General features: G+C 40.3%; 1 protein-coding gene across 1 annotated transcript; it reads left to right on the top strand.

The window, feature by feature from the left end:
* The first annotated feature begins 5,618 nt into the window (after window positions 1–5,618).
* Window positions 5,619–7,706, top strand: LOC6546246 (larval serum protein 1 gamma chain). Its single transcript, XM_001972817.2, has 3 exons — window positions 5,619–5,688; window positions 5,752–5,879; window positions 5,946–7,706. The coding sequence occupies exons 1-3, from the start codon at window positions 5,619–5,621 to the stop codon at window positions 7,704–7,706; spliced, it is 1,959 nt and encodes a 652-aa protein (XP_001972853.2).
* The last annotated feature ends 15,189 nt before the right edge of the window (window positions 7,707–22,895 follow it).

Here is a 22,895-nt window from a genome sequence, read left to right as displayed (position 1 = left end):
TCTTTAATGGTTTTCCTGTAAAGTATTTGATGACTTCTAGCTGAATAAAATTGCTTTGATCCTGAATTATGAAAGAAAAACAGTTAGATCGCTTGATAGCTCTGAATACCCTGAAAAGCACTGCAGATACAACCTCGTGGATTACCCTCATCAGAGCATCGCCTGCAGTTAGTTAGAACTGTGCGATAAAAGTCATAGAACTCCTCGTATATCATTCGACCGCCTAGGAAAACACCGGAGTAGTTAGCGTGTCGGCAGCCAGATACAAAGTTGGAGTAGTTAGTGCTGCCGATTTCCCCTTTGGGGCAATTATTGTGGCCAACTCTGCGGGCTGGCTGCCATTTATAATTGCTGGTCCGAGGCTTTCAGTTTTCAGCTACTGGCCGCTGCTTCGAACCCAACTGCAACTGCAACTGCAGAGATTGATCAAAGACAAATAGATGGACGGCAATAAGTGTGGCTCGATGGGCGAGTATAGGCCAGACAAAGTAAAAGATACAGCTACTGCTACGCTACAGATACGGATACAATTTCGGTGCTGGGCTGGCATGCAGCACGCGCCACATCTGTGCGATCTCACATCGAAACGATCCGAAGGAAATTGATCAACTGCCGCGTATTAATTGGAATTACTGTAATTGCTCAGCACTGGCCCAAAAAGCCAAAAACGTGTGATCCTCGGTTGGATCGGGGCTGTGTAATCATTCGCCTTCCTCCGCTGAAATCGATCCGCAAATGAAAGCGAATCTCATCCATGCTCCACTAAGTGCGAAACTTCCCATCGCTCTCCGCAAATGGGATCAAAGAGCCGACCAAGGGATGCGATCTGGACTGGATGGTCAGTGGTTCTCTGGAGCAAGCGATCCGCTTCGCTGGGTGGCTCTTCTGGGTCGCTGGGATCACCTCCAAAGTGGGTTAGCAGATTCTTCTCATAGGAGACCACTGAAAGATTACAAAACGTTGTACGAATGCAGGAAAACTGAATTGTAACTTTTTTAAAGTTGAAACCATATATATATTTTGAATTTGCTTAACTTTGAAAATATTTACACACCTAGCTATATTTTATAGGTTATTATTGCACTTACTTCAACTTACTTTCAGTTTTATACAAAGCCATTGCAGCTAGAAAACTAAAACAACATTAAATGGATATTGAAGGAATATAAGTGGAGTTTATTTATTTATACTACAAATCCGTAGTATAAAATTCCATTTGGTGATCTATCCTGCTATTTTCATGTAGTACCTCTGCGTAATAGAGATCGCCCTTCAATTTCATTTGCGAGATACCTTTTATAAGTGGGGAAAATAAGTATCTGCGAGATATGCGTGCTGTGGCTGAGTTTTTGCCTCGCGTATTGTTGATTAAAAATAAATTGTCAACTTTGACAATCTCGCGGCAGTTGTATTTATAAACGAAAGGAATTTTCTGCGCAAAGGGGGAATGAAAATTTTGTTTACAATATTTTATCTTTTTTTGTTTGTTATTTTTAGATATCTGCTGTGGCAGACAACAGGGAGACTTGTTTCAGATTTTTCGCAGTGAAAGCAATGGGGGAAAAATTCCATGATATTATATGCTTCTCTACAATCACTCCTAAAGTGAGAGATACGATGCAAAGGCGATCATTCCTATACTACGTACGTCCTCGTTTTGAGTTGAAAAGTGATTAAGCATTTCCAAAAAATTATTAAAATGAAATTTACAAAAGTCACTCCCCGTAAATTTGTCACAGGCAGTAAAGGAAACTGACACAGAACAAATCACGTAAAACGATGGGAACTTTTCAGGTGGGCAGAGATCAACGGTGACTCCGGTCGATTGGTGTTAATCCTCGTGATGATTTGGCGCTTTCAACTGTTTTGGGTTAACTTTGCAGCTGATAAAGCCACGATTTCGAATTGAGGACAGGAAATACATTTTTCATTAACAGAGCCGGTCAGCCAAACCGATTGATTTAAATATCATCATGTTTTTAGACACATCATTGCATAAATAAATAATAAATATTTACAGATGTCTTAAAATTCAATTTAAAACCAACCATATGAATGTTGAATTATAATTATCTCATGGATAAGCATTATTTAATTGAAAGTGTACCTTCCTAGGTACTAACCATAATATTTAACATGTTCCATTCCCATGCACATATCGCATCAATTAGATTCTTGTTAAGACTTCTTTCTCATAGATGTCAGCAAAGGCGAACTAATGTACGATATTTGTGAGGCATTTGGCGTATTGATAATCTTCCCAACACTTCGAGTTCCCGCCGAGGAGAGATCAAAAAACCCATTGGGCGGGAAAAGCAATGGAAAAGCCAATTGAAAACTCATCAAATTGAAATTATCGCCGGCAATTGTGGGACTTTGAATGCATATGGCCCGACTTATAGCCGACCGTTATTTGACTTTCCCAACATATAATAATCATAACTTGAATTGAAAATCACCAGCGCACAAGAGAACGAACCGAAGTCCAATAAGGGCAATCAAACAAGGCAGAACCAATGCGCACACAGCATAATAAACTAAATGGTAAACAAATATTGGAGCTGACAAAAAGACTGGTGATATGGGGTTTTCAAAGGTGGCTTGGTGATATGGGGTCTCCCGACGGTTCTGTGTTTACCAAAATTGTCGCGCAAGTGCAGAGCGAATTGGGTCATCAACTCTACCTGATGCATCCACTTCGATCGGTGTCGTATTTCCATAATTTTCCCCACCACACATCGGATATTTAATTTGTTTAACGCTTAAGACGACTGCCATGCGTGGGCGTTTCCTGATGTGCCACCGATAGATAGCCGGATAGCCAGATAGCCATCGACTTGCTTAATTGTCGTGACAAGTTGACAGTTCGCATGAAAGCCCAGCCATTGTTCGGAACTCCCATCCATATCCATCAGTGTATTAAATTTCGGGCAAGAAGAACTCCTGAAATCAGCTCCATTTGCGTGCACTGCGAAAACAGGGAAATAATCAAAGAAATGCTAAATATAATTAGCAGGGGTATTTGAGGGAAATTAATTATACGTCTAAGAACACTTATTTTCAACTACTCATAGCAAACAGTATAGCTTCCTTTAATATTATGTAAATTTAAATGAATGCGAAACATCTTAATCTTGCACTCTATCAATACAAGATAGACCGTAGTTACTGTCGCATATATGTATCTTTGGCAAAAGAATAATTCTATTTGAATAATTCCTTAAGTGTATGTTTAAACAACACTTACGCGCATTTATCTCGACTGACCCAATTCCGGCTTTTTTATCGCTGTCTTATTAAAAACATCAGACTACCGATCGGGGCCCTGCGGTCTGGGCTGGTCTTTTTGGCCCGACTTCGATGATTCATTTGCGCTTGGTTACACATTCTGCCCGAGGTCCACATGCCATTCCAAAAGAGCCGACGTATGCGTCAGACCCTAAGTATTTACACCAAAAAAAGTCATAATAAATAAGAAGCTTATGGAGCTGGGCAGATAGCTGACTGGGTGAAAATAGTTAGGTGGCAGCTAAAAGCGATTGGGTAACCGCTCAAGGTGGCGGAAATATGGTAATTGAAGTCAATTGAATTGCGAGCACTAAAGTCTTGACGTGTTATTTATGGTCTAGAGATCCTTGGGAGAAACTAGAAGTATTTCTTCTAATAAGCTGTTATTGTTGTAAGCATTCAGCCCATTTAAATGTCGAAACATCCTAATGCCATAACATCCAACTTAGCTTCTGTTTTAAGAGGATCACAAAACACACGTAGCTCCCCCACCGAATTTCCTATAGAGCCCTTTACACCCCTAAGCGCCTAAGAAAAACTCAAGCAGTGACTTAAAAATCTGCGTTCTACCCTACCAACGTGCATAGTGCCTAAGACGTGCCGCTTCCAACCGTTTTATGACCCAACAAAAAAGAAGGTTGACAAAAGGCGCAGTGATTGATGCACTGAAATTGGTGGGGGGCTGGATCCGCCCGATAATGACTTTTTAAATACGTTTCCAATGCGCTAAAAGGGGCAATCATCGCACCGATGACAAAGAACAAAGTGCGCGTAGCTGAGACGCGTTAGGGAGCATTAAAGCGCGCTATTGAAATGTAATTTGCATTCCATAAGCCTCCCGGGGCCAAGGATCACGGAAACGGACAAAAAAATAAAGACTATGATGACATTGGTAAGGAGCAGGGCCCCTAAGGGTTCTCGGATGTGACGATTTATGGCGATTTGATGATGGCAAGCCCATTGAAAATTTGCGCCAAGATGCAGCGTCGCGATCCCCGATCTCAGTTAATGTGCTGATATTATGCAAAGCACTCAGGATCGCTGAAACGCTTGGAAAACACGGGGTGCCGGTGCACGTGCATTGCATCGTTACAGTGAGAGAAATTTGCCTACTTAGCAATCTATTGGTGGTAGAAAGTAGCAACTGAGTTAATCAATGCTTATAAGTAAAAGAAATAAACGATATTCCTCAAAAATGTACAATATTTGAATTACTCATGAAATATCATATTTTTAAATTAAATGGCTCCATTTTTCCAGTGCACTTGCCAGAAATGTGGCATTGACAATGATTAGGCAACATTCGGCAGCAGATTGTCACGTTTCGCTTGCCACAGAGTGCGGTAATCAGTTTCCATGAGGCAGCAGTAGCTCTGGGCGATCGGTAACGGTCCTAACAGGCTTATCGGCCCAAGAACTTCTTACCACCAGCCATGAGAATCCATCGGTGGCTACAGGGTGGCACCACTAACTGGTTGCTGACTTTCGAGTCCGTTCCAACTCATTGGGTTCCTCAGGCGCAACGTTTTGTCACCGCGCGCGGAAACAAAGAGCTTTGTGTCTTGTAACATATATATACATACGAGTATAATGCAGGCGTAACTGGACGATAATTTAATGGTCGGGCTGCATCTGGACTAGGTCTGGGTTCCTATAATCCGTCATGCCTGGCTGCCGATTTACATTAATGCGCCAATTTCTGGGCGAACAATGGGCCAGATACGGATACCGAGACATCCGAGTCGCGCCGACTGTAATTAACATTTCTCGCATTATAATTTGCCCTTTTTTCCGCCATCCAGTCATCAGCAGCCATCAGAAATCGGACATCGGACATCGGACATCGGACATCGGACATCAGACATCAGAGACCCCAGAAAGCCACTGAGTTGGCAATTTAATGTCCGCACATTTTCGCAACAGGAGCGGCAAGTGATCGTTGGCGAAAATCGCTTTGCATTATGGTGCCACTCCGGGTGACTAATAGCAAATGAGGCTCACAATCTCTGGGCAATTTTCCACCTTATAAACAGTATTCCTGTATGTATTAACCAGAAATCGCCAATTAAGGGGAGAAGCAACCTGTATTTACCTTATATGGAAACAAAAGCAGCCTGGCCTTCTTTTATTTTAACAGCATTTTAACAATGCTAAGTATCATATCATATTTGGTATATTTTGTTTATTATAGAAATTTTTATTCTGTGTATGCAAATAGGCGGTTCTACTAAGCTTGGATTTGTGGGGGAAAGCTATTAATAGCCTAATCACAATGCAATTTGCACGACGCCTTCAGTTTATTTTGGAGTCGTGTGTGGTAAACAAGTGCGATGAGACTTTGGGTCTTCTTATCATTGTTGGGACTCAATATTCATTTGGAAGTGCTTGCTAATGGCATTGGTAAACATAAATTGTGTGTACAATATGAATTTATTGTAATGTTTAATGTACATTGATCTGTAGCAAATCGTTACTTTTTGGAAAAGCAGCGCTTTTTGTTGGAAATTCTACATCATGTTCACGAACCTTTGATGAACGAACAGTGGCGATCGCTGGGAAAGCAATTGGTGACTGATAAGGAGCAGTATGTGGTCGGTATACGGAATGAAATTAAAGATTAAATCAAATGAAATTAATTCAAATATTACAAACCTCAGGTCTACAACGAGCACATGAGCGATTTTTATAGAGACTTCAGTTTGGGAAAACTTTTACACCGAAATGTGTACTACAATCCACTCTATGCCGATCATTTTCGGCAGATGCTGGGACTATATCATTATTTCTACAACGCCAGGGACTGGTATACCTTATGGCAAAATATAAGCTGGGCCCGAGTTCATGTGCATCCGGGTATTTTTGTCCAGGCTCTGACGCAATTGATCCTGAAAAGGGAGGATTATCAGGCCCTGATTATGCCCAAGATCTATGAGTTGTGGCCAGAATCGTATCACGATGATTTAACCGTAGGAAAGGCGAGAAATTTCAATTTCGCCAGCTGGATAAGGTACGAGAATATATCCGATATACAAGAAGTCCGTCCGCAAAAATTGGAACCCTTAAACTTGGAAGGTGATCTACGGGGTTCCATTGAATGGTTTCAGGCTATGGCCGATGTGAATATTCTAAGAATGAATCAAGCGAAAAGGAGGAACAAGCTCGAGCACTTGCTGGAGGATATTGATTGGCAATCCTATTGGTATAATCTGAATATGGGAGTGGTTTTGACGGGCGAAAAGTCGGATGACTTGCGCGAATGGAGTTACTATCAGCTGGGTCAAATACTGGCTCGCTTTAAACTGGAATGTTATGGCCAAAAGCTGACTTATAAGAGGCTGACAAAGAAACATTATTGTGGCAAAAGGGAAGAACCTGCAAAGACGGCCCAATTTATAGTTAAAGCTATATCAGAATTGGAGGCAAAAGTAGGGGATGCCATTTCGTTTCGAAGTATTCAGCTGACCAATGGAAGTCGTATCAATCTGCAGGAGAACAACAATTGGCTTATTGGACTTCAAGAACTATTTCTCTATGATTGGACACAATTCGCTGTGGACAAATCTATGCAACCAAATCTTTTACTGGACATTCGAACTATAGTGAGATGCGAGGACTTTTATTACTACGCCGAGCGATTACTGGATTCCTATCGCTGGTATCGTCAGGTCTTCCAACCCAATAACCAGAAGGCATTTATTCCCAGCGACCTTCGCATTGATGATGTGCAGATAACTCCGCTGATCACCTACGAGCAGCCAGTAGATGTCGATATCAGTAATATTCTGCCCGCCAAACATTTTTACCTTGCAGGGCAGTTTGTGTGGCCTTTGACCTTGCAACACCGGCAGTTTCGACTGCAACATAAGGATTTTTCATACAACCTGCAAGTAACAAGCAACAAAACGCAATCCACAATTTTCCGGGTTTTTCTCACAACTTCAGAGCGTGGAAACATTCAGAGAGAGCCGTTCTATCAGCTCGATTCGTTTCTGACTGTGATATACCCAGGATTGAACCGAATAGCCAGGGAATCTAAGCAGTTTGCCGGCCTGGCTGGAGATCACATCTCCTACACCGAGCTCTACCAGTTTGTTAAACTAGCCGAGAGGGAGGAATTCGACTTCCCCCTTAATATTTCAACTCCCAATTGCGGATTCCCCAGGCGTCTGATTTTACCACGCGGGGGTACGGCGAATCCCCTTAAATTGCGACTTCTGATCGTGGCCACCGTCTATGACTTCAAGGCTCGGCGGGAAAACGAACTCAATTGTGACTTCAGCAGGGGCGTCAGTCGATGGGATGAGCTGCCCTTGGGTTATCCCTTTGAACGCTTCCTGGAAGACGACACCCAAGCTGTGGAAATATCCGGGGACCATGTGTACTGGAAGGATGTGCACATCCTGCATGAAAGTCCCTAGAAATGTTTTTTAAAATGCAGCTTAAATGCTCACACTAATTCACAATTTTAAGCTGTAAGCTTAACCTTATCTAGATACATTTTTGATAATTAATTAAACAGCAGCAGTAGGTGTTCTTAAGAAAAAGCTTCTAGAATACATGCATTTAGGTGCATTGGTCTTTGCAAGCTAAGTAATGGTGCAATTTATTTTATTTTATTTTGATGACTCCCACAAAAGTCTACCATACACAGTGCCGTTTTAGATGTCGTTAGTGGAGCTCCATAAATATACCCATACTACCCTATACTACTGCTTTCCTGCCTATCCCCACTTCAGTCCTAACAAATAAACCCTTTAACGGATAGTGACGCCAAATTTGGGTAATTACAAGGCATGGAGGAAATATTAAGAAGACGGACCACTCCACATGGGGTCTTAAAACCTCGAATTCAACATGTATACAATATTAATCAAAACCACACTGAGCATTCGTGCCGTAGATATTCACAGTCTAAGAAAATGATTCATTTATGCTTAGTAAATAAATGGAAGTTGCATAATATCAAACAGCCCCTAAATGAGATGCCAATATATGTAAATCATTTCTGAATAAATACGCTTTTCAAATCGTTTCTGATTAAGAATAATTAAGCAACTACTTCAGGAACAGAGTATAAACTGTTCTCAGTGCACAAGTCTCAAAAGCGTAGAATCAAAACAAAAATTAAAAGCGAACCGTAATATGTGTATGTCTGTATGAGGAGGAAAGGGCCGGTGTGGGCGAGGGGGGTGGCTCCCCCGGGGGCAAGGGGCTTGGAGACGACGTTGCATGGATGCAAAGCACTTTGTATCAAGCCAAAGAACGGTTCGGAGGAGGGGGCGGGGTCGGCGAGACCGCTAAACTTGTTATACGCAATCGAATCGAAAATATGGGCGAAATAAGGTGAGACGGGGGATGGGGGATGGCTGTGTATCTAGAACTAGTTTTCATTTTTTTTTTTCGATTTGATTTTTTCTCTTTCTTTGGGCCGATGACGCGGTGTAAAAGAAAATATTGGACACCTGCACGGTTTCGTATGGCAGCCAGGCAACAACTACAACAACCACACGGCGTATGAGGGACAAGTGAAGCCCGAATAAAAATTAAGTAAACGCACGGACAGAGGCCAAGAAACAGAGCGTCGATGGCAAAGCCACTGAACAGATAACACGTGGATCGAAGCGTGGAGGGATTTCGAACTGCTCGAACTCCAGATACCCTTCCAAGTAATGCAGTCGCTTGCTACAAATACCAGCAGAGTTCATACAATTACTAAGCTTTTAGTAATTCTTATACTGTTTTCCTAAAAAACTTATCATGTTACAATATTTTTACAAGCACTGATTACAATTGCCAAATATATCTTAATTTGCGCCTACTTTTAACTTTAAACAAACTCATCATACTTAAATATGCATGAAGAAATACCAGAAAATGGTCTAGTACTTAGGCAATTCGCTTAAATTGCTCTGAAAAATGTGTGTTTCGAATAAATAATAAATACAAATATTAATAAAAAATTATCCTAAATATTTCAGTTTGATACAAATAAACAGAGAGTGCTATTTAGTCAAACAATCGAATAGCCTAACGTTTTAAATACATATTATTGAATACATATATTGAATCATAATCTGAAACGCAGATTCTATAAACTCACCATTATAAAATGCAATCGAACTGGGGAACACAGGCCACGTAGAGATGAACCTTGAATACTAGGGTATACCTACATATTTGTAAGACTAGGCAACCGTAACGCGTCTTAGATTTTCTTCAGCCTCCCTCTCGCTCCCGCAATGGTCTGTCCCACTTCCTCCAGCCATCCCAATTCTAGGCCCTTGGCTTAGGTAGCTGCAAAACGATGTCTGTCCCGAAAACCCAGAAAGAAAGATAGAAATAATAAAAAGGGGCAGCCAAGCGTAGATCGATAGAAAGGGGAAGGACGAAAACTAATGTCCAGGCTTTTATTTCCAAGAAATTTAAAACTTTGCGAAGGAGCGAAGAATCCGAAAAAAGGAAAAGAAAAATGGTGTCGGGGTGTTCGGAATAAGATAGGACCGAAACACTTGAGAACACATGGCGGGGGGAATGGGGAATCGGAGTTGAAGGATCTGGAACCGCAGGTAGAAGACCTAGTAATGGGTTCTAATTTTGTTCTCTTATTTTTCCCTATAATAATTTATTACGCCCAAATTGAAGCGGGAAGCAAATAAAAAACTTTGCCCAGTCAAATGGTTTCCGATGAAAACTTTTGCCAACTAAGGGATAAAACCATAAAATGCCCAACGACAAAAGACGTGTGTTGTCTGCCATATAAGGTGATTCCAGCTGAAGTGCATTTTGTCAGCTTAACTTCAGTTGGTCAGGCTATAACGTCGCCCGTTCCCGTCGGTCCTTCTGTTTGCATAACTGTATACAATCGGCTGAGAACTGTCGGCACTCAGAACTTGATTGCTTTTTGAACTTTCCGCCGAGCTCCCAGCCCCCAGTTCCCCAGTCCCCAAACCCCCAACTCCCCCACATCCCTCGCTCAACTTCAACAGGGTCTTTGCCATTTATGCATAATTAATAAATTGCCCTGTACGCAAACGAAGACGTTCGTCGATTGCAGCGATAAAAGTTGCCCATCCACTTTCAATCCGACGAGACCTTATTAAAGATCTCGAATTCGTTTATGCGCTTCAGGAAATATCTGCAACAAATATCTATACAAAAGTATACTCTATGCACAAAACACAAATGATTCGTAATACATTTTCCAAACTAAATCACTGGCATTCCATTTTAAAGCGTATATATATTGTATTGAGTTATGACATTTTTTTCCATTTTTGTACATTATATTTGCAATGATGCCCTTGCATTATTCCCAAAAACGGAGTCTTTTATCAGCGATGACTAATAAAAATAGCTTTTTGATAAGCCTAAGCTCATTTCTAATCTGCTGAGAGAGAGCTCATGTCGTGAATTGTTGTTCGTATCTCAGATTATTTTTGACCCTTATGAATATGTGAATATAGCGATTATGTCGACTTAATATTTAAAAAGGCGTAGAAAGAATCAAGCACGAACTTCATAAGCTAAACGTATTTTAAGCTATCGAAAGTAGTTTTTGTACTACTTTAAAAGATGCAATTTTACCTATTTACGTTCTTATTGATTATAAAGTTTGAATTACCAGTTTCCCTAAAAAGTTGTACTCACTGATATTCATAGTATCTCATACATATATCATATTATTTATTTAAAATGAAACCTTCAAATTGAGTATTCTTATTATTATGCGAAATGAACAACAAGAAGACACTTTTGTGCGGAACATAGTCTCACTCGAGTGAGTGCATCACCACCGCCTGGCAAGCTGATCCTTTGTTTTATTCCTTAGGTGTGGGCGATCGGGACTTTCAGTCCCATCGAGATCGGGATAATGGATCGGAAGTATTCCCCATGTTTGCCGGTTGCCGTCTTTTGTTTCGCTCCAGTCGAATGTGATGAGCGATGGGAGGCGTTGGTGGCCTCTGTCTTCTGTCCTCTGTCTTCTGTCCAGAGCCTTGTGGTTTATCGTTTGTGGGCAAGTCTCAAGGGTTGTCCAATATTTCACCATGTCTGACAGCTGTTCACATTCTCCGGGCAGTGAAAGTGGGTCACCGTTGGCGCATTTTAATGGCCTTGTTGGGGTAGGTGATTGTGGATGTTTTTGTTTTGAAACAAACTTAACTGGGCGATTGCTGAATAATCGAATTGAAATGCGAGAAATGTTAGAATTCAAAACTGCACACACAAAGTTGTGCAATTAATATTTCTCCTTGAACCCCAACAAGGCACACATATGTACATTTATTTTATTATTCTCAGTAAAAGGAGATTTATTGTGCGCTATCGCTAAAAAGTACGCAGAGGGACAAGGGACAAAGCTATAGATTCGCTTTCTTTATAGTTGTAATCACGAAACAGACACATAAATGTGAAAACAAAAAGAGTATGTACTGCACTTGTGTCATTAAAAACACTATATCTGTGTGCGCTTCACATGCTGAAGAAAGCAACAGACTTATGTTACTTTTATATCCATTTTATATCCACAATTTGCACGAAAAGTGTTCGCATAGGCGTTCATCCGTTCATCTGGCAAATAATTATCAAAAAAGTGAATATGATCATTAGCTCATCCATGGCGTGGCCAGTTGGCAAAGTGCCAGATTTTATAGCGCATGGAAACTCGCTCAATGAGAGATGATAAAAATAATTTTCCCCATTGGTGTCATTCTCTGTGGGGGAAGTTAGTAAAAAAACAAAACTTTTTTAGAAGCGTACTATCTAGTGGTAAAATGAAAGTTCACAAAACCTATAAATTTTGGAATCGGAACAGCTCAGGCCGCTGTAAAAATTATACCAGATCTGGCGCAAATCAAGGCAATCGAAGTGCTAATAAAGAGCAATTGAAGTCTGAGCGCTAAAAAGATAAAGATAGGAAATTAACAACTTTATTTATATGAGCGAAAGCATTAAACGTGTAAACAACATAAACAATAAAAATGTGCAAAGCATAAGCAACTTAACAAGAAGTTGACATCCTTGGATTCGATTTTATTTACAGCTGGGGGCTTGACCAACTTGCACTGCTGCAATTAAAAACATATTGGCCAATACTGGTTGGCTGCATATCGAACGGTTCTGGGGTTTATCGCCTTGAATTCTACATGAAACTTGTGCGACTGAAGGTTGACAATTTATTGGCAGCTCCTCTAATTGCTTTGGAATATCTATTACATAATCTAATTTATTCTGGCTCTCCAGTAGTAAGTTCTTAAGTTTAATTAGTGATTTTAGGTCCTATTTAAATTTACTTATTTGGTGGGTGAAATTGTCCTGAAACTCTATTAAATTGATGACTTTAAACATCACAGAAACCGCTCTGTAGCGAATATTTATGTATGCCCAGACGTAAAATAAACAATATTTCACTAGCACAAAATTAATAAAAGACTGCAAACATACGAAATGCCACGAAATTGCCTTCTGAAAGCGTTTTGGTTTTGCAATATTTCCAGCCTGCACGGGAACGCCTCCTCTTTGGACGTTGTGATTTGCATCATAGCAAACATTTCACACCTCCAATTCATTGAAAGAGAATATTCCACAGCAGCGTTTTGCATAAAATGATCTTCCCTTTCCCCATTGATGTGTGTGCCCTGCACAAACGAGCGAAATATTGCTAAAAATAAAGAATCCAACGAATGCGCAAATTTAATTTGACAGCCAGCAGATACTCGTATGCTTGGAAAATGCAATAGCCCCATGAATCTATCAGCATCAATGCAATAAATAGCCAGAAATAGCCAATGAAGTATCAGCTGCTTTTCGGTGTATAACTCACTTCCATAAATATAAACTTTAACCTAATCTAGAAAATAAATTGAGTGCCATTAAGTGTGATCACTGGTAAAATAGTTCTAACAACGACTAAGTAGCCATCATTTCGTTTTTCAACTTATGGAATGACCATTCAAACTACCTGTTATTACATCCCTTTTTTGCTTTATTAACTTTTAAACAAGGTGTTCAAAATGAAACTGTAATGTAGGCTAAGTTAAGAGTGAGGCCAGTTTGTCTGAAGCTATTTACTCCCATAAAAGTGTCACGGGTTCGGTGCCAATAATATATACTGCTTTATAGACTTATAGTTTCAGCTTCACACCAGTTTAATTAAGAAATTCAGCGACTTCTGAGCCCATTCCAGCCCTGATTGCTCTCATAATTTGTGTTTTTCTGACTAAATCGCCTCAGAGTCGCAATCGCAACAAAAGAAGCCCACAGAAACACAAGTTTCGCATTAAACCGAAAACAGTATCCCAGCTCCATGGTCGTGTAAGAAAAGCCCAGAGGAGATTGCGGCATGGCGCGATCTGCGATGAATCATACCCTGTATAGTATAGACTCTCCAGACGTCGGCACGATCCGCTGAACAGTTGGGGCTTGGGCAAAGTGAACATCTTGGAAGCTTTTGGGGACAGACTACACGGCCAGGGTCGCGGTATTCTTTCGATCTAACTACCTGAACGTGGCCAGCGATCTTTTGAGGGACTTGCTAATCATATCCAGCCACGAATTGTTGATCATTTAACTGTGCGCCGAACTGCAAGATTCGCTTGGTTGGATGACTCATGGACTGCAGGTAGTTCGCCGTTTGGTCCAGACTAGACCCAGTTGGGGCCATCTCTTTGGCGAATACCCTGGCTAAGAAGAGTCTTTCAGCTCTACATTTGTTTCCTAGTTAAGCTAAATTACAAGTTACATTACAGGTTTTTCAAAAATCTGTTTAGAATTATTACATGGCTTTAAAATGGTAAAAATATATCATTTTAGGTTTATTGTTAAGAAAATGTTTATGTGCCCTAGCAATTCAAGTCTCATTTAATTATCCATTTTATACAGGGTACCTATTGGGTCGCCACCAAACGGTTGGCGCTTTTCCTCTTTATTAGATGTTGCAGAGCAGAGGGCCTGTTCAGGTAGATTTACTGTATAAACAAAGCCGAATGGGCAAATAAGCAAACAGCCAGGAAGACGGTCGAAATCGACGAGGCGGCAAGTGAAGGGAGCAACTAAAAATTATTTATATTTAAGCTTATTTATGGGTTTGGGTTTGGGCTTGGGGTTCGGCTCGTTCTTGACTTGACCACTCGATGAGTCACAGGCGACCTGATCCATATGTGCGGAAACTGAACTCCTTTTCCAGCAGCACTTCATTGTTACCCGTTTATGTTTTTATTTTTATTAAAAGTTGATTGATTTTATAGGCGCGATAAGTTCATTGTAGTCGATTGGCCATGTCTGTCTGCCTCTCACAGATGACTAATGTTCGGTTGTTGGGGCTCAGGTCTTTGGTAATGAATTTTCGCTCCACTCGGGCGATCTCTTTGTTGTGCAAAATGGTGAAGTTGCTGTTGAAATGATAGTTATAAATACTTTTAACTGGTCGTTGACACTTGCATTAGCTGCCAGTGGGCTTTGGAAGGGGATAAGCTGGTGATTTTATTTCTGATTCCGATCTCAAAGCCAATTAACTAGGAATTTATAAAGAAAGCATACTAGATTTGTTAAGAAGTATGTAACAGGCTGGAGGATCCGTTTCTGTCCGTTCTGTCCGTCCGTCTGTCCAAAGACACTAGAATAATAAGATGCGTAACGGCCATACATTGGCATGAAAATCTAATAATAGAATTCACTTGCTTGTGTGAGTGAAAACAGTAAACATAAAGGTTGTGCTAGAAGACGATTTTCGGTCCGAAATCAATTTTGATCTAAGAACGAATTTGATTAATGTTTTGGTCAATTTCATTGTAATATGAGCTAAATATTATTTAAAAATTGATGCCGTGACTATTACTTTTTTATAAAAAAGTTGTTTTAATATTCTTTAGTTAAAATCGCCGCTCGAATTAGCTACCTTTTACATATAAATATTTTTACTCTTAATTATCTGTAATATATTATATGTATTTTTTGGTACCCAGGGAACACCACGGGGAGGACATTACAATTGTAATGGGGTCGTATATTTATATGACCTTCGAGTCGACTTGAAATAATAAATGTTAAACATAAAATATTTCCATGTTTATGTATGTATGTATGTATGTATGTACGTATGTATGTATGTATGTATGTATGTATGTATGTATGCATGTATGTAAGTATGTAGTGTATGTGTTACTTGCACAAAGTAGTAAAAATTGTCTTGATTAAAGCCTGAAGAATGTTTTACTTACTGTCGGAACACATAGTTATTGCCGCTTTTAATATTTGCTGAAGAAAAATATTTTCTTGTAGCCCTATAATTCCCAACTAGTTCTAGCGTGGACGGTAAGGCATGTCTTCTAATTTCAAAATATTTCAGTAACCTCTCTTACCGGTCGAGCAGTGAGTGTAGTGTATGTGTAGTGTATGTACCGCTGTATGTACCGCTGGATGTATGTGGGTATGTATGTGGGTATGTATGTGGGTATGTATGTGGGCATGTATGTGGGTATGTATGTGTGCATATATGTATGTATGTATGTATGTATGTATGTATGTATGTATGTATGTATGTATGTATGTATGTATGTATGTATGTATGTATGTATGTATGTATGTATGTATGTATGTATGTATGTATGTATGTATGTATGTATGTATGTATGTATGTATGTATGTATGTATGTATGTATGTGTGTATGTATGTGTGTGTGTATGCATGTATGTGTGTATGCATGTATGTATGTATGCATGTATGTATGTATGTATGTATGTATGTAGTGTATGTGTTACTTGCACAAAGTAGTAAAAATTGTATGGCGTTACGCATCTAATTATTCTAGTGTCTTCGGTCTGTCCGTATGAACGTTTCGATCTTAAGAACTATAAAAGCTAGAAAGTTGAGATTAAGTTCGCACTCCTGCTAGCTGAATAATAGGTTAATCTGGTTTAAATCTAATAAGTTTTGCGTACTTCCTTAAAAATTAAAATCTAGTAAAAACGTACAACAGCAATAAGGACCTAACACCGATATCCATGCACTTTCTGCATCCCTTCCAATGCAATCACTCATATGTATCTTTAGCACAAGCAAAGGCCTTGTGTTTGATACCAAAACACCGAATTGCTTTGCGGATATACAATGTTCGTTTATTGCTTTGTTTAATTAATTTAACAGGCAAATGGCAAATGGGGACCATAAATAAAGCCCGCAACTAATTGCTGACACAGTTAGCGAGACAAGACAAAGACACGGGGATCTATTGGCGTGGGCGCTGCTGACAGTCAAAGATCAGAACGTGGCCAAGAAAATTGTGTGGCACAACACCTGTGAGCCGCCACATGCAACACACGTGCTGGCTGGCTGTGCTCCCAAATATCCAATTTCCAGGGAAATCGAATTCAACGTAACAATTTTCCAGTAGCACCCATCAGTGATAAATCCCGTTTTCAGATGCTGTCGAGATACTTCAGAATCGAAGCTGAAGTTCAGGCTAAAGCTTCTCTAGCAGTAGACAGTTGGCACGAGCCATAAATATTCCAGACAGCCCAAATCAGCTGAATCATCATCTTCAACGCAATCATGATCCACAATTACAATGTCTGCCCAAGAAGAAGCTGTAACTCCCATTTTCACCGTCTTCAGAAGACTACGCCCACTTTATGCACCTCCGAATCGTGGGCACGAGCCGAAGTAGCCGGTATATTTTGTTTCTAGCTGTTTTTAATTTAAAATGCTGCGCACAAAAACCGTCCGAAGAGCCTAAATGAAATAAATGACTTTTACCCTAGAGATCCAAAAGCTTCTTCATCGCACAATCGAAGAGTCATGCCCGGGGTTGTACCCTGATTCTGTGGGCTAGATGAGCTGTGCTCGCATAGCAAACTCCTAATGCTCTATAAAGATGGGTCTTCAAAACGCTCTCGAAAGTAATAACTTGATTTTATGCAAGCGTAAAGTAAAGTAAAGTAAGCGTAAGTAAAATTGGTCTAAGGGAATGGAGATCATTGGATATCTATAAAGAATTATGAATACATTTGAAATACAGTTTTATTTTCGCTTTAATTTGCACATTAGGTTAATTAATTCGCTGTAAAGGGCAACTAGAAAACGGGTTAGGCAACCTGGCTTTGGAGCTCGAGTCTGGGCGTTTTCCTAACAAGAGGCCCGGCCAGCGGCTACAACGAGCTACAACTGTTCCACAACTGTTTTGGCCATCGTCATCGCCATCGTCATCGTCGTTGTCTTGGGAGACCGACTCTTTTTCCCAACTCTGAATAGGAGTCTGAGCCGCCTTGGCACGTGCGCAGCAGCAAAACCCGAGAGCCAAGCGCACTGCAGGCCTAATTTGGATACCCTGTACTCGCAGAACAGATGGCTGCTGGGTAGACCTGTTGACGCAAACGGTATGGCAAAGTTCTGATACGTTCATTTATATTGAATAGTGAAAAACAGCCATTTCCCCAGTTATTTCCAATGATTAAGTCTAATAATTATTCATTCTGTACGGTAATGGGTATGGGGCAGTCGAACAGTACCATGCGCCCACTTGCCTTAATTCGTTTCGTTTGGTTTGGTTTCTTTTCATTTCTGGTTTTGAAAAATGACATACAATGGGCTTTGGGATTGGAGCGATGCGGAGTTTTGGTGGAGTGGGCTGGGTTTTGGGGGCATTTGGGCTGGAAAATCAACTTGTTTGTGTACGGCTGTGTTTTGGAGCTCAGGTGTTGGCCGATGGCTTGGATTGGATTTGGATTGGAGCCACTGCTGCCGTTTGATGGCTCTGTTTCGACTCGGTCTCACTGCGGAGCTTGATTAATTTACGACCTAAGGTCAGAAGACTGCGTACAAAGGGTTTAACTTGTCGCTAATCGGTCAAGGCTTCTATTGTCGACTTCGAAACAAAAACAAGGAAATCCAACTGTGACTGCATTTCGCCTGTTATTAAGATTACAGCTAGCAGATGGCAGAACCAGATTAACAATCTTAGAGCTCCCCTAGTCGGACTGCTTTTTCGCTCTTGTAATGCTTCTGGTCATGGCAAATTTAAAATTTACCAACCGCACGCCAACTACTCTCGACACCTGCTCTCGAAATGGCCCTGGTTAGAATTGTCTTAATCAAAACATTAAACCCTTTTGGCATGCCTGCAAATTGCAAGGAACCGTGCCCCTAATGAGGCTCCAATCCTCCGTAATGAACTGCAATTGCTTATGAAGAAACGAGATATGATCTCGACTGCATCTAATGAGTCGGCTTGGGGTTCGTAATTGATTGGTCAGAGGATGTTGCGCTTGGTAAATCCGGTCGGATCGTTCCAAATTGTAGCTCAGATTTCGCAAAGATATATCTCTGAAAATTGAAACCATTTCAATACTGCATTCTATAAGTTTTTTTACCATCATTAATAAATGTATTTATTTACATATATTAAAGATTCCTTCGTTTCGAGTTAAATATCAGTAATTTATTGAACGCAAGTATAAGGGTTATAAGGGTATGATACCATACAAACGTCTCCTACCTAATATAAATGCGCTCCACCTCGAATGGGCTCTTTCCTAATAAGATCGACAAAAGCCCAGTATTAAACGAGATTATTTGACTACCAGTGTTGAATCCATTGTGGTCATGGTTGACTCAACTCCAAACAGCAAACACGGCAGGCACAATTTATGGCCCTTAGAACTGTTCTTCAGACACGACGACAGGCCAGAGGTCCAGAATCCCAGTCCGAATCGCAGACCCCGATGGACAGGAACTGGTTCCTGGATACTGGATAGTGGATGTTGGATGTTGGATGTTGGTGGCTGAGTTTGGGTACTGGTTGCCGGCCTAGGGAAGTGCTACCGTCTTACACAGATACACACGCACACCCGGCCGACTGTCAACCACACCTCAGCCAACCCCAGATCACCATCACCATCACCTCACCATCGCCATCACCCCAACAGGCTGGCGTAACCCATAATTTTAACACCAACAATAAAAAGAGAAACAACAACGGCGGCGAGGTGCAGGTGTGCATCAAGTCCAAGTCGCAGTAGCGAACTCGGTCCGTGTATCTTGACATCTCTCGGATACTCCGATACTACGATACTCGGATACTCCGATACAGATACAGATACAGCTCGCACTGGATCATAAATTTACGTTTCGAATGGTTTGAAACCGAAAAACCAGTTCTCGCCCAAAGTTACAGAAAGGTAAAGGCCCCACTGTAGTTTGAATCCCTCGTTCTATACATCCGCTAAAAATGCATTAGAAGCCTTTTCTATTTATTTAATTGATAACTTTTTGGTTTACAAGTGTTACTTGAATTTAATTGACTCCGTGAAGGGAAGTTGGTTATTACCAAGATGAAGGTGTAAGATCGGAAGATATCTGTTACGAACTAAGTATACACAATGTTTATTTTAACAAAGCATCCAAACCCAATTTAAAATGCTGTATTGTATGCGGAAAGGGTTCATTGAAAATTATTAATAACATTTTCCTTATTAATATTTAAATATGATACGTTTAATGTTCCGATAAATGCCTATTTCTTACCTATCAAGTGATCTGATTTTTAACAAGTAATTTTTTAGACAGGTCTACAAAATTAAGAAATGCCATTTTCCCAATGTCCCAAGGCTGAAGTTCTAAACTCCATAACTCAACTTATCTTAATCGAATTTTTAAGTGGCATACCTCTAAATGTTTCTGGCGCAATTCTCTAAAAATCTGCATTCAAATTTAGAAATCTGTTTTTTTTTTTAATTTTTTTTTGTAAGTTTTTGATGTATGATGTTGTAGAAATTTAGAAAATTAAAAAATGTCCCAAGGCTGAAGATCTTTTAATTTTTAAAACGACTTATCAGTTTGTCCTTTATAAAATGAAAACTGACCTACTTTTACCTTCGCTTCAGTTTTGTTTTTGCTGTGACCCAATTTTTCTCATGCGAAATCCCGAATCTCGCAGCAACTGTAAAATTCTGACAGTTCAGTTAGCTGATTTAAAGTCAGCTGCACAACAGCCAATAAAAGTCCGTCGAACGTCATTCCCAGTCGGACAGTCAGCAAGATTAATTATCGCCTTAATTAACTGACCCGAAAAGCGAAAGTTTTGCAAACAAAATTACTCACAAAGAGCAACAGGAATTCAAGCATTCGAACGAAAGTGTTGACAATCCGATAATTGCATTCGTTTAAGAATTAAACATTTTTTAATAAATCCTAATCCTAAATCTTAAGCCTATCAATCAGTTCAAACATAAAGCGTTTTGTCATTTATAAATAGCTAATCAATAATACAAATTAAAAGCTATTTAGGGCTATAGTGGCTTTAGCCTTCATTGTTTTTAACTATTTTAAATATTTAAATATGATTATATGATTATAGTTATTAGTTATTATATGACTAACTATTTAAATATGATTATTTTTTGGTTTATAAGAGGTTTGGTTCATGTTTAGAAAATAATAAGTAATATTATTGTAGGAAAATAAATACTTATAGTCAACACATATAAAGCAAACTAAGTTTTGTTTATGGGGATGTTTAGTACACAAAAGGGGTTTTTAGGAATTTGTAGTATATTTTAGATTTCACATACAAATATGATAAAGCTAGGACCAATTAAAGGTTTTAGTTTGAATAGACAACAAGTTGACAGTGGTACAAAGTCCTTTGGCCACAAAAATCATGGATTTCAAGAAACTGACTCACTGACTCACCACCTAGCTATGTCAGTCAATTTCCGCTGGACATTGCCGATCAGTTCCAGGACATCGTAAAAACTGGAGATGCCAAATACATCAATTGACTTTATGGGCAGAAATACCTCTAGGAATAGACGCTCCTGCGTTTCGGTATGAAACTCACAATTAAAAGTTAATAGCCAAACGACACGGTTAATCAGCGAGAAAATTGCACTGGGCCACGACAGAAGCCAAATGGCATTGGCCGAATACGAATGCATTGTGGAACAATGCCGCTGGCCACAAATATTAATCATGTGAGCACTTAATTTGACACTTGGCCATAATGGAAAGCACTCGTACCGCCTGGCAACTGGACTCCGGCGGGGGGGTGGTGGGGCGGAGAACCGTCTCTAATCACCAACGGGAACAACTTTAAAGTGGCCTGTCTGTGACCGTGTCTTATTCTCCTCATCGGCAGAAAGGCAGAAAGGCAGCAGCAACTGCCACCTGCCTTACGCAATTAAGCCGAAGACAGCGCTGGACGGAGTCACTGAAAAAAAATATGCGCACTCGTTGGCTTTCCCCGCAAACATCTTGACAAACTAGAGGAGCTCTTTGTAAGTCAGGAGTTCCTCTTACTGCTTAAGTAAATAAACAAATTTCAGTTTGCATTGTGACTCTAGAAGTTCATGCTATAAGTCTTGAGTGAAACAGATGATATGATTTCTAGAGCTTAAGCCGCAGAAGTTCTGTTAACATTGGCCTATCTTCTCAGCTAACAAACCTTTTTTTCCGGTGTAGACACGCACTGGCACGACAAAAGGTTCAGTCTGGGTTCTACTCGGTAATTACTCAATGCCTCGAACTGGTTCTCCTGCTCTGCGTGTGTAAGTCAAGTAGCTCGGCTCAGCCAGATTACAAAAGACAAACGGACAACAGAAACTGAACAACTGAACAGAAACCCAAAGAAACGATCAAAGCTTTTGCTATGGCCACGGAAACCCTTTCAGTAATAACTTCAACTTAGGAAGGGGCGGCGTGGAGCGGGTTTCCGATAAATATTTATGTGTCATTAGCTGGATGCCCGGGCAGTCATCAGGTGGATGTATTGAAATGCCTTTTCGTTGTTGTTTGGGGCTAATTTATTACGAGAAAGGTGCGGAGGATAAACCTAAGCTGATCTCAGGGGTTCTTCGAAGGGCAAGCACACAAAAGGTTGTTAAAGCACAAATATCTAAATCAACTCCAGTTTAAATGCTAAGCATGATCAGAGAAGCCTTAAACTAAATTTGCATTGCCTAAGTTTTTTATATAAATAATGTAGGACGTAATTCGACTTGCTAGAAAGGATGGTTAGATGGCATTTCCCTTATCAAACGAAAAAGCATAATACTACTCATTGAAGTAAGTTGAGGAATGGTCTAATGGGATCTATATATTGATGTATTGTACTGCCACCTGCTGTGGACCAACCGGGACCAACGGATTGATCTGCGTGACATATGCCAAAGTCCGGAATTCGTAGCCCAAACCGATCGTAGCCGGCAATCCGAGGGATATGCCTCAAGTGGGTATTTGTGTGGCACGGACCAAGGAACCAGAATAAGAAACCTGGAGACGGCGACGTCTCATGTGTCAGAGGCCGAGAAAAGTGAAAAGTGAGAGGATGACACATGCCTGCGGATTGCTAAGTACTCTTAGGGCAGATTAACTTAACTGTGCATAAAATGCAGCACACTCAAAACAAAAAAAAGGAAATAAATAGGAAAATGAAAAGGAAAAACTGCAGGAATGCCTCAGCGAGGCCGTGAAACAAAAGTAAAAACTGTCCAACTATGCTGGAGTGGCTGTCAGGGGAAATATTGCCGGAATGTGTAAAAAGTCATGCATAAAATTAGTTTCGACTTGGGTGACGATGCCCGCTGTTCCCGCCCCTTTGCCTGCCCTGATTTATTTC

The sequence above is a fragment of the Drosophila erecta genome, unplaced genomic scaffold, assembly GCF_003286155.1.
Source record: "Drosophila erecta strain 14021-0224.00,06,07 unplaced genomic scaffold, DereRS2 tig00000021-arrow-pilon, whole genome shotgun sequence".
Classification (NCBI taxonomy): Eukaryota; Metazoa; Arthropoda; class Insecta; order Diptera; family Drosophilidae; genus Drosophila; species Drosophila erecta.
The sequence above is the reverse complement of the archived record's forward strand: the minus strand, read 5'-3'. Positions and strand labels throughout refer to the sequence as shown.